At 35.6% G+C, this 13,574-nt stretch overlaps 1 protein-coding gene and 1 pseudogene across 1 annotated transcript; both read left to right on the forward strand.

Moving 5' to 3' along the window:
* The first annotated feature begins 5,606 nt into the window (after nt 1-5,606).
* LOC132132356 (arrestin-C-like) lies at nt 5,607-10,036 on the forward strand. Its single transcript, XM_059544731.1, has 15 exons — nt 5,607-5,617; nt 6,296-6,461; nt 6,564-6,624; nt 6,712-6,756; nt 7,041-7,234; nt 7,466-7,525; nt 7,609-7,685; nt 7,785-7,920; nt 8,004-8,088; nt 8,452-8,524; nt 8,639-8,776; nt 9,014-9,097; nt 9,239-9,262; nt 9,347-9,396; nt 9,543-10,036. Exons 1-15 carry the CDS (start codon nt 5,607-5,609, stop codon nt 9,545-9,547), a joined length of 1,209 nt encoding a protein of 402 aa, XP_059400714.1. The 3' UTR covers nt 9,548-10,036.
* Nucleotides 10,037-10,948: 912 nt separating this feature from the next.
* On the forward strand, nt 10,949-13,561 carry LOC132132357 (solute carrier family 35 member F4-like; annotated as a pseudogene).
* Nucleotides 13,562-13,574: the final 13 nt, after the last annotated feature.

Genomic DNA, 13,574 nt, shown 5'->3' on the forward strand with positions numbered 1-13,574 from the left:
TTTTTTACTTTTTCAAAACAATGTAAATAGCTTTATACACACATACATTTTAATCAATGTTACTAAAATGTGCAAAGGTGTACTTTTTAAAATTGTATCACCCCAGTGACAGCTTTTGTACCTTCTCTTCTAAATGTGTATAGCAAAGCATAGCATATACTACTAGTGACTACATGGAACTATGAAGATGACCTAAGTTTTAGACTAATGAGCACCTGGTTTTCCACTCATATGAACACAAACTCTGACCCATTTCACTTGTCATTTGCAAATCACAATTTTTCAGCTTAATGATGCACGTTACAGGTTAAGGCCTATAGGGGGTCACTATCTCTTCTCCAATCCATCCTTAGGCATTATTTATTTTCTTAATGAAAGACAATGATAACATTTTTACAATTCCAATTAAATTTTAGTCAAGGTTTAACATAATTCAAGAGTCATTCAGTGCATTTTCAAGAAGACTTAAATAAGCAATAGTGCACAAAAGACTAAATATTTGAGAACTGTTTGGTCAATCTCACTCTGGACGTCCAGAACAAAGATTAAAAAGCTTAATCAAAGTGGAAGCCTGAATACATGCCAGGAAGGTGCTGAGCACTGTCTAGATCTTTGGAATCCTTGGGCATTTACAAAAGGTCAGGCCAGAGTTCATAGGTCTTTACTTCATTTGAGTGACATTGGTTTTGTCACAGAGTACTTCAAGCACATTCTAATAAAGAGAGAATCCATCCTGTGCTCTCAGTAGACACAATCCCATTACAGGCAAAGTTGGAGTGTAGACAGATTAAGAGAGATTAAAGCAATCTGTGCCAGCTATGGGTCCACAGCAACAAAACCAAGCTGGATATCAATCAGTCCAGTCAAACCAGAAAAAAATAATGTTTATATGGAATGCAAATGCTGATTATGCAGATACCATCCAGGGAGGATGTGTAACTTTGCATATATTTAGGAGATGTGAGGTAGACTTCTTTTAAGCCAGTCATTACCATAGTTTTTGGATCATAAATTACTCAAAGTTAAAAAATGTTTTTAAGAAATCTTCTACATGATATTTCCTACATTATAAGTCTCTGTTGCTGGTTGAGTCAGAAAATTTTAGATTAAAAATATTCAACAGTCCTGTGTACAATGTATACAAGAAGTAAAATATGACTTCACTTCTTTTTCTGAATAATTAAACTATATTTTATGTGATTATTCATTTAGGAGTTGTTTAGAAATAAGTAATCCTGTGTTTATATGTGCACTACAGACTTTGACTCTTTGTTACCTGGGTTTTACCTCTTTCTCAACAAGCCCGCCCACACATGCCTAAAGTATAATTACAGACGCACATGAGCTCTTCTGTAATTACCTTTTGATTAAAGGGACACTTCACCCATTTGCATTTAGCTTTGTATTGTTAGAAACCCAGTCATATATTATAATGATCATGGATTTTCCCTTTATTTTTCCCTGAGATAGGAGAAATAAGGATTTAAGTGTTTTACTTCCTGCTTATTATGACGTAAAAATCGTCATTTTGCGTCATAATAAGCAGGAAGTCAAAATTCATTGAAAAGTGTAGTAGAGACTACAGAGACTAGCTTATTATTATTCCAGGGGGTGGGACCCACTCACCCTACAGGCCTATTACAGATCAGTGGGTGGGACTAAACTTACAGAAACGAAAATGAAAATCCGCCATCTTGTTTGGAAGCTATGTAGCTAAGCTAACAAGCGCTTATGGAGTCAGATTTACGAGAATGGCTGGAGGAACAACTCATGATACGGAAGAAGAGGATTTTCTGTTGCTCGAAACAGATGTTCGTGGCTATCTATACGAGCCACAATATAGCGCAGAGCAGCTGAGGCTGATGGAGGAACAGGAGGCGGCGGCTGCAGCCGAGGCCGGAGACCTGCCTGTCGCGTCCGAGGAGCCCGGGCGTGCTCGAGCTGGTGCGGACTGGTGGTGTAATTTTTTCTTCAGTTACATCATTATGATTAAAATGTCCCCAATATGTGACCCTGGACCACAAAACCAGTCTTAAGTGTCAATTTATCACCTAGAAGCTGAATAAACAATCTTTCCACTGATGTATGGTTTATTAGGATAAGCCAATATTTGGCCGATATACAACTATTTGAAAATCTGGAATCTGAGAGTGCAAAAAAATCTAAATACTGAGAAAATCCCCATTAAAGTTGTCCAATGAAGTTCTTAGCAATACATATTACTAATCTAAAATAAAGTTTTGATATATTTACAGTAGGAAATTTACAAAATGTATTCATGGAACATGATCTTTACTCAATATCCTAATCATTTTTTGCATAAAAGAAAAATCAATAATTTTGACCCATACAATGTTTTTTGATGTTGTTGTTGTTTTTTGTTTTTTTGTTTTTTGTTTTTGCTATTGCTAAAAATAAAACCCAGCGACTTAAGACTGTTTTTTGTGGTCCCAGGTCACATATATGAAAGGTTTGTCTAACAGCTTTAACTCACTTTAATTAAAAAATAAATAAATGTAAATCAGTTAATGCATTTATTATGTCCTAAAAATAAAGACATGTTCTTAATGTAATGTTTTGACTCAACTGTAGCTATTAAAGTGAATTCTTAGCAATAAGTGGATTACTCTCGAGAAATATCCTTAGGGTGCCAATTCTTGCACTAGTGAGCCACACGCCACCTGAGTGCTTGATCTTCTGGGATTGGTGGAGAGCCTTTAGATAAACATGATGTCGTTGGACTGCCAGGGAACAGATGGAAGTAAAGGCCATCTCAGTGAACACTGACTGACGCTAAGAGATTTATCTGTCTTGGGAAAACAGAGATTTCATAACAAGCTTACATACACCTTTTGTGCAAGGAAGCACTTTTAATATGTGGAGATATAATTACATTTGCCATTAATTATTCGCTACACATTTTGCCACAGGTATGTTAAAAAATACATTAATAAATAAATAATTGGCATATGAATAAACTTTAGAAAATTAACAACTCAGTTTGATTAAACAACAATCAGTTTTCAGTATTTAACTGTCAATAATTGTAAAAGTTTTGTATCTTTTTGTTACATATTTGTCTTTAGCGGTATATGATAAATAATAAGAAGATAACTCATTTAAAATCAAGACTATAAGTGTATAATTAAAAGCAAGTGTTTTTATAATTCAAACAATAAATAAAACAATTTAATGACCAACGCTCAACACAAAAGCCTTTCATGTAAGTCAAAGTCTTAAGAAAAGTGCTCAGGGGTCACTGGGTTTCCAAACCTGTTGGCCATCTGGTGCAGCGAGACTCCCACTTTACCCATACGTTATCTTTCTTTTGGGGTTTCTTTAATGAAGTGTATATTAAGGTGCAATCTTGTTTGGGAGAAAAAGAACTAATAAATGATTAATAATGGAAATCCTACAATATATACACACTGTTTAATAACTACAGTTGTGTACAAGCACTATGTACAGTGCTATATTAAAGGTGCTGGACTGGGTGAATGATCTATGTTTAGGCATGACATCACTCAAGGTTGTTTTGTAGTTGAAGTGTCCTGCAGACCAGCCATTTCAGTTTGTGTTGGGATATTTTATTAATATTTGTTTACATTTATTTACATTTTCTGAGGGCATGTTAAAGAAAAAGATTTGCATTTTGAGTGGCTCAGTAAGGTAATGATGGAATGTAAGATCAACAGGATCAAATTTGAGGTTCTCGTCTCATTTACTACAGTTTTTTTATAATTATTTAACTGGTTAACACAGACACATGAATTTAACTGTTTGCTGACATAATTATTCTGCTGACATTTATTATTATGTTTATTCCACACAAAATACCACGTCTTTAGACAATAAAGACTAATTGTTGTATATTAAGTATTGAAATTAAATCAATTACTTAGATTTTTATTGTCATATTATATAAAAAAATATATATTTGCATTTTACCAAAATGTATTTAGATGCTTCATGCACTTCTGTTAAATTGTTCAACACTTCAATGTATCACACTGTACCTTGTTTAAAATATGGAAAGATCTTATTGTTTGTTATTCAGTTAATGTAACAAGCGGTATGACAAATCATTTTGATTTAGAACCAAAAATACATTTGTGTCAAGTAAAGAAAACAACAAAACCAAATAACAGGACTTATTGGTTCAGTCCAAGTCAATTCAATTGTAAACTGGACTACATTAAGAGACATAATCTTAATTAAGATATACTCTGTCATTGTAACATGTTCATTTCCAGGGATAGAAACGTCATACGTTTTACACTAAACCATTGCAATTTCCCTGTAGATCTTTGGTTTAATTCCCCATTTTTACTTATAAACATGTTGTAACCCTAAATAGCAGGTTAAGTGTTTAATTGGATTGACAGAAAGACAGCAGCTTCTACAACAGAGCAGCCCAAACCAGCAGAGCAAAGGTCCAAGTATAAAACCCTGCTCCTCTGACTGTGACTTCACCAGACAGGCTGCGGATTACCAGAGAGAGTAAGCATATCACACTATTGCCCTACCACTGCAAAGGTAAGAACTCAGAGTCTTTCCATTATAGGACACCCTTGGTTCAGTAACAGTACAATATACAATACAGTATTGTATTGACATCATTCATTACAATTAGGCCTACATCTTTGCTGGATTATTGGCAGGGCCCAGTATATAATCATTCAGCCTACGTGTGCAACCAATTTTTGATTGTATTCAGATTGTCTTCCTGTGAAGAGCCGCTCAATATGGAAAAATAGATTTTGGACAGGGATGTGCAGCAGTGCCTTAACAACCTCATGCTGTGTATCTGAACACGTGCTTTACAATTAAAAGAAAGGGTCTTGAGAAACTAAACAAAAGGGAAAAAATTCACATGGTTCTTTTACTACTTAACGTGTTTATAAAAGCCAATATAAGATGCACAAAGTAACTGACAACCTATTAGAGTCTCTTTTTTATTTTTATTCTTTTTGAAATGTGAATGGTGCACAACATGTTTGTTTTTGTCTGAATATATTCCATGTGAATTGCATGTAAAAAAAAAATAATAATAATAACCTTAAAGCCTAGTTAACTTTGTACATTTATAGAGGTTTATGGCAAAGCATCCGAGTTCCCTGGATGAGCAATGCCTTATCTTAGATCCATCTTCAAGAAAAATAAGAGTGATGCTGTCATCTCATGCATGAGATTATTACTACATTCACACACAAAAACACATCAGGGCTTTTAAAACACACATAGTTAGTAATAAATAAAGAGTAGGGACAGATGCACACAGTGTTATTTTAGTATCACTGAGGTTTTCATTTTAGTTAAAGTTTTTGTTATTTTGTTGTTTGTTTACAAATGAGAAAGTGAGAAGTGTTGCCTTGACAACTAGCTGAAATAAAATAAGTTAAAATTTGCTGTATATTAAATTTCCGCTGAAGCTTATTTATCAAATAACAGAAGTTTTTATGCTTTCACTGTTAACTATAATGACACTGACACACACTCACAGTCTTGTCACTTTGACAACAGACCTGTTGTTTTTCAATGACATTTGAATTTTTTACAGTTCATAATATTGTCTTTTTCATTTATTTCAGGAAAATCCTTGTACGATGGTAGACAAGTAAGTTTTCTTCCCATTTTGCTCACAGCCTTGAAGATTTAATCTGCTCTTATACAGAAAACAGCTGCCAAATAGTTTTTTTTTTTCTAAACTTAGGTCAAACTGCAAGCATTGTTAATGTTTTGAATCATTTGAGAGATCATACATTAATAAACATATTAACATATCTAAGATAGGTTAGGATAGGATAGGATAGGATAGGATAGGATAGGATAGGATAGGATAGGATAGGATAGGATAGGATAGGATAGGATAGGATAGGATGGGAAGCAGCACATATTGAAAAAAGTTACATGTGTCTGTGAGGATGCTGTTGTAAGTATAGAATAGATCATCAAGTGGGAACATTCTCTGGAGTCCAGCATCAATGTGTCATAAGCTATTCAGTCACAATCAATTAACAGGCATCCCCTTTGGAGTAAAAACAAGCTGCCTTCATTCATGGAGCCTGGATTAGCACAGGGGAGTCCAGGACTTGGCTTTGAAGTGTCTTAAAATACTAAGCTTTCACAGCTTGATAAATGCCCAGGATAAGAAGGTCAAACATGCAAACACAAATATGTTGCTCAGGTAGAGGTGGCTGAAGGGGTTAATACCAAAGGTATAGGCCTAATAGGACAAGTGACCCCAGCTCATTCCTCTTTGGAGTCTACCCATTTGTAACACCAACTAAATTCTTTATCTTGTTTTATCAGTATTTACTATAGCACAAACCATATTCCAAAACCTTTTTCTTTCTGTTTCTTTTCCTCATTTTTTCTTTTATTTATTTATTATTATTATTTGTGTGTGTGTGTGTGTGTGTTCAAAAAGAGTTTTCAAAAAGACCAGTGGAAATGGCCAGGTATGACTGAACTCTTTCTCTTGCACTCTTGAACTCTTGCATCTTGAATTTTCCGATTACATTTTCTGAGAAAACATGTGTAATGCACTGTTTGTTTTTCAGCTCACTCTCTACCTGGGGAAGAGAGACTATGTTGATCATGTTGACGCAGTTGACACTGTTGGTGAGGAACTGACTGCATTTATTATTGAAACACAGACAACATGTATTGTCCAACAACTAAATTTGAATTGTTTCTTATTTTAAACAGAGGGTGTTCTGAAAATCGACCCTGCAGATCTTGGAGACAGAAAAGGTACTGTTGGTATTTATGTGTCTTAATAAAACAGAACAATATTTCATGATAAAAGTACATAAATATTTTTTTTTTATTTAGTTAGTTAGGTATTTAATAATTTTACAAAAAAAAAAAAACCTGTAATGAAAAAAAAACAAGTTTAGCTTTTTGCTTTTTTGAAATTTTGCTCTAATCTCGATTCCAATTAAAAATTTCAAAATGACTAAAACAATAGAAGAAAAAAATACAGTTGGATTCATGTAAAAAAAAAAAAAGTTTGACCAGTTTCTTGCTACATGTAGTTTGGATTCAGCTGGCCTGTGCTTTCCGCTATGGTCGTGAAGACCTGGATGTGATTGGGCTTTCCTTCAGAAAAGACATCTGGATTCAGCACATACAGCTATATCCTGATGCAGGCCACAAACCCACCCTGACAGAGATGCATGACACTCTCCTAAAGAAAGCTGGAGAGCAGGGTCATGCCTTCACTTTTAATGTAAGGCATCTGCCAGTACCAACAACAGAATATTTATTTTACACTGTGAATCAGACACTAAAATAGCATAAGCAATGATTAGGACTGATATTTTTTAACATACACCTTCAACACCCTATTTGCCTTACATATATACATTTTTGTCACTTTTTAATTGTGTTACTTGTTATTTGTCACAGAATAATCTGCATAGAACTGAAAGGACTTTAATTGAAATGAACTGTCTTTCAGATTCCTACCAACCTCCCCTGCTCTGTTACACTTCAGCCTGGCCCAGATGACAAAGGAAAGGTGAGATGCAAAGACTGAATGAGATACATTATCTTCAAATAGAAATGCGCTAAATGGACTTGCTCATGACTTTGTTCTTGCAGGCTTGCGGTGTTGACTTTGAGGTCAAGGCCTACTTGGCCAAATCAGCTGATGACCCCGATGAGAAGATCGACAAGAAGTGAGCTTGTTGTTGGTTATTTTGCACATTCATTCCATGTTAAAACACTGTTGATTCACTGAACTTTACTAACCATTGTTCTGTCATCTTCCTCTACAGGGACACCTGTCGCCTTGTCATTCGTAAAATCCAGTTTGCTCCTGATAACACAGGATCTGGACAGAAAGCTGAGATTTGCAAGAGCTTTATGATGTCTGATAAGCCTGTTTTTCTGGAAGCCTCTCTGGACAAGGAAGTATGTAACCTCTGATGCACTGCAGGCTTTGATATTTACCAAATCAAGAAGAAACTCATGTGTCTTTTTCCTCTTGATGACAGATCTACTACCATGGTGATCCCATCCCCGTCACTGTGAAGATCAAGAACGAGACCAACAAAGTTGTGAAAAAAATCAAGGTTACAGGTGAGATTGATTTAAAGAAATTTCAAATAATTCACAAGTTGTAAATATAACGTATAATGTAGCTTACTGCTAACTGGTTGACTGTATATTATCCAACTAATTGCATGACTTCTTCCAAATAAGTCAATAAATGGACATGAAATTATTTAAGTTATTAAAAATGTGGAAATGTGGATTTATGTGAGAAAATCAGGTGCCAGAGACAACAGATAATTTTACATTTTATTGTCATTATAATTTATAAAAAAGAAATAGCCACAGAATGCCGTCATTGACCAATCAGAATTGAATATTCCAACAGGCAGTATAATAAATATAACTGTATATTTAAATGAACTGATGTTGCATCCATTATCCTCATAGTTGACCAAACCACAGACGTCGTTCTCTATTCAGCCGACAAATACACCAAAAATGTGCTGTGTGAAGAGTTTGGGTGAGTGTTATTTTCTTCGACAGTGACATATGCTTGTATGCCAGTCATAGTGAAGATCTCTTCAGAAACCTGTATTAAGTTCTTGAAACTATATCATTCAAATGCTGTCTGCAGGGAAACTGTAGAAGCAAATGCATCGTTTGATAAAACCCTCCAAATCACTCCTCTGCTTTCAAACAATAAGGAGAAACGTGGCCTGGCGCTGGACGGCAGGCTTAAAGATGAAGACACCAATTTGGCCTCAACTACAATGTGAGCGTTTGTTTCAGATTTACGAACTTTTATAAAGAGTTTCACAGAACTCCCCCAGTAACCTTGCTTATAATAAAGTTTTTACAACACATATGCTTCTGAACTGTACTGTGAACTCTTTAGGATCTATCACCTCTAATCTGACCTGAGTTCATACATAAATGCAAGAACAATTAAACCTGTTTTTTTCTCTTATCAGTTGCTAATTACTCATTTACTTTTCTCTCGTTCCTCCAGAATTAGAAGCGGTATGGATAAGGAGATGCTGGGAATTCTGGTTTCCTACAAGATCAAGGTTAACCTCATGGTATCAGGAGGAGGGTAAGGATGTCTTTCTTTGAGAAATTCATCCAGTTTGTGCTAAACAATTGTTCATAAATAGAAGACAATTATAAATATAGTATCATTAATATTATAATTATTAGTACTGTTTTATTTATAAATTTATTTCTATTTTTTCAGTCTGCTGGGAGGCTTGACAGCAAGGTAAATCAAAAATGAAATGCAGCTGAAATGCTTATGGGAAATCAGAAATGGCCCTTCATCTAACCTTTTGTTTTCTCCATTCAGTGATGTGACAGTAGAGCTTCCTCTGACCCTGATGCACCCTAAACCCAAAGGTAAAAAAAAAAAAAAACACCCTCTTTTCTCATCATTATATCCATGGCAAGTTTTTAAGAAACTGATGTCCAAATGTTGTTTACCAATGTTTAGCGCATAATTATCTCACTCCCATTCTTTGTGTCTCCCTCTCTGTTTTTAACAGACTGAATTCCCCGTATCAGATTCCACAGGACAGATGTTATCCTCAAGTACATTCCCTCAGCACTTTCACAGCGAGACCATAACTCCGGCTCCACATTAAGCAAAAAGGTATCTCAATGCCAGGAGTACCTCACAGCAAAGAAACCACATCTGTATCACTTAGCAAAGTCACTGGGTCATACTGATGGTAATAAATAGACAGTTTAAAGCATAAATTCAACTTGAATACATAAGTGTGCGGTGAATGGTTGCCTTGAGATTCTCAGTCCAGGAATAACATGCCACTTCTTTGTGAAAGTGCTCCCTAATGGTCGTACCTATAAATGAACCCATATGGTTACAAAGTGTGTCTGAGCAATGCATTTCAATGAATGGAGTTTGATAATCTCATTATGTATGCTTGTGTTAACTTGTCTTGTCTAGAGTCTAGAGTCTTGTTTTGTCAAGTGTGGAATTTTTGACTCATTAAACCAAATAAAATACCTTTAAAACCTTCATTGACGATGTTTTCATATTAATTATGATAACTTATAAAACAAGAATATAGTTAAAATTTTGTATAACTGATAAAATGACAAATGAAAATTTCAACAAATTGCTGTTGTTTTATGATTTTTAGACACTATTTGTTGATCAGAGCCCAGCTACTGTGGCATGTGGTTACAAAAGATCATTGTAAGTTAAATAAGCTATATATATTTTTCCCCCTATACAATAATAGTTCCCAATGAAGTCACAGAGAACTATATGAATATCTAATCATAATGACTTGACAAAAGTGTCTCGACAATAGCATTCTAGCTAGAGTAAGTTAGGGTTTTTGCATCTACAACTACAGTAATTTAGAGATTGGAGATTAATTAAGTTCTAATTTCATCCATCTCATTAGTATTTTGAATAGTCCAGTGTTGATGATCTGCCAAAATCTGGATTAATAACTAGTTTTAGATGTCAATGTAAAGTTAATTATGGGTATAGATATTCAAACCCTCATACGCAATGTAAAAGGTGCAATTGTTACGTTAAAGACCTATATCTGCCTGATTTAACCCTTTGTTGGTATAAATTAATGTTTTTAAATTGATTCAGCAGAGTTAAATATTTTTTAAATGGTTCATTTAGACATTTTCAAGTTCAGTATTAATAATGTATCATTATTAATCAACCATCAATGAAAAAACCTCACTACACACTTAAATTCAGTTTTAACTAACATCAGCACTAACTGTGATTTAACAGCATTTAGCAAGTGAGACTATAAGCTGTTAAACCTGGGAATTTTAATCACAGTTGGATCACTTAGCATGTGTGTTTACTTAAAGCATATTACTGGCATGAGAGTCCAAGCTTACAGAGGGTCTCAAAACCCTGATCCAAGAGTTAGGGTTTTTCTTTTAAGAGAGCACAATGAGCACTGAACAAACTCTCAGCCAAGATATCTCCTTCCTCCGGACCCCAACCTGTCACACTTCACCTACCCACAGCAGGTAATGATTTTCAGCTATTCGTATAGTCTGTTGGAGACTTCCTCTTGGAATGGAAATCTGTTATTGTAGAAGTATAGGAAGGAGTGGCATTTGTAATTTGTTAAATGTCTTGTCTTAGCAAGTGAGAAGGATCCTCAGGAGCAGACTGTAGTTCAGGATCAATCTGATGCAAAAAGACCATCTAAACATTGCTGCGCTCGATGTCCATTCCGAGCTATACTGAAGGTGACATCTGGGCTCATTTTAGGGGCTTGTGTAGCTGTTTCCTGGGCTTGGAGTACTAATAGTGCTAAAGAGACTCTTATAAGACATCCTGTCCCGTTCTTCATCATATGGTTCTGTAGTACCTGGAACATTCTCTTTTTTCCACTCTACTATCTGTGTCATCTTCTCACGGAGAAACAGAAGCAGTTGCCAACTACCGAGTTCAGGTTAGAAGAAAACATTCTGAATTAATTTTGATGGCTTTGATGATTACATGGCAAGCCTTTACAATCCATGGAAACCTTTCATTGTATTAAAGGTTCTTTAAAGCATAAAAAGATTCTACCGATTAATAAAATGTTCTTCACTTCAAGAACCGAACACTTCTTTAGATAGCCCAGAATTATTTTATTATGGCATTGCTGTGAAAACTCCCTTTTGGAAACTTTATATAGTGTATATAATATGATTAGCTCATGTTGTTATGCATGTTTTGCAGTCCAAACCCTGAGCTGCACATCTTTCATGCAATATTAATTTTCTAAAGTGGTGATGCAATTAAATCAAGTTAAATACAAATAATCACTATTGTATATAATTCTTATTTTTATTTTAAGCTGTTTAGTACAAGCTGCTTTCAGTCTCTAATCTTCTCGGCTTTTAGTACATCTAAACAAATGACAACTTTTCATTAATGAATCACTGCCTGTCCAGCAGCCCATTATCAGTGCAAAGTCATCACTGACACTGGCTGGCATTTGTTGGGAACAGCGAAACCTTCAGTAATGTCAGATGAGGTTAGCTGCAGCTTTATTATAAATTGTACTGTACAGTAAACGCACCTGAGTCCTGGCTAAGCTGTATTTTTACACATGGGGTCTACCCTATTTTATTACTTAAAGAATTATGCGAAAACTTAATAGCATTTGAAACTTAATAGCATTTGGATGTGCAATGTTGTATATAATTTTTTTCTTGCAGAAAGTGCAGTCGGTTCCTGGGTGAAGAGTTGACTGTAAGGGTTGTTTTGAAAGGAGCTGCTCCATTCTCTGTGCTATGGAGTTTATCTAGTTATTTGTACTTGTTGGCACTTTGCCGCATCTCCAAAGTGGACGTAAGTGCCATCCTCTGCTGCAGCCAGGCCTTTATTTTCCTCCTTTCATGGATTGGAATCACGGACCGCTTCATGGGCCTTAGGGTGAGCAATCAAATAGGATATTGAGTGTTGTGTAAGTGATTTGATAATTGCTTGTTTTATCGCCAATTTTGAAGTAATCTTTTTCCTGTTCTCTATTTAGATAGTGGCTGCCATCCTGTCCATCACTGGCATTGTTATGCTGGCCTATGGTGATGGTTTCCATAGCGACTCACTCACAGGAGTAGCACTGGGAGTTGGTTCAGCTTCAGCTTCTGCTTTGTTCAAGGTTAGCACTAGTGGTGGGGAATTGAATTCACCCCAGCGTTCACTAAAAAGATTAATTCAGAAAGTTACAGTGTTTCATTCAGTGACCTTGTGAAGTTATACAAAACCTCCAGAAAGACTGTATAAGGTTACGGTGTTCTTTAAACCTGTATGTGTGTAAACATCTGATACAAACGTGCTATTCTGCAGTTTTACTGTAGTAGTTGTTTATAGTTTTATGTCTCAGATACTTTTCAGAAAACATGCAGGCAATGTCCAGCCAGGCCCTGCCAGTGTGATGCTGTCCTGTGTGGGTCTGTGTAGCTTTGTCCTCCACTCCTGGGTGTGTGTATTGCTTTATTTCACACATGTGGAATACTGGCCTCCCTCTCAGCATCCCCTGGGATAAACGTTGTGTCATGGCTTCTCTACTGTTTGGTAATTTATGGTTTGTTTTCCAGTACGCATAATAAGATTCCACTCAATTAATGTTATTATTATTAATATTAGATATATTCCATGGAAAAATATAATAGGTCAGAATTTTATTTGCTTTTACCTGAAGTAACTTTTATTTCATTTTTGTCCTGTCTCTCCTAAGTTTTCAAAAGTGATTAATCTGATGTGTAGTATTTAATTTGCATTAAATGCATTTTTTGCTCCTTGAATTTTTTCCCATTGTTAAGTCTATTGCTGTCTCTTTCTCACTCATAAGCTGTAGATACATTTGTGACTGAAACTCTGCAAATGAGTCATGTGCGAACGGTGGCAGCTGGCATCATCTCAGCAGGGTATCTCATGCTGCAGCTTCCAGAAAACTGGGACGAGAGCACTTTGCGCTGGCTCAGCACACTGTGGCGTGGAAACTGGCGAGAGGACAGTATTGTTGGAGAGGAGGCTGTAATAGACACTGCTGGGATTGTATGAGCAAAACTCAAAC

Source organism: Carassius carassius, chromosome 49, assembly GCF_963082965.1.
Source record: "Carassius carassius chromosome 49, fCarCar2.1, whole genome shotgun sequence".
Taxonomy (NCBI): domain Eukaryota; kingdom Metazoa; phylum Chordata; class Actinopteri; order Cypriniformes; family Cyprinidae; genus Carassius; species Carassius carassius.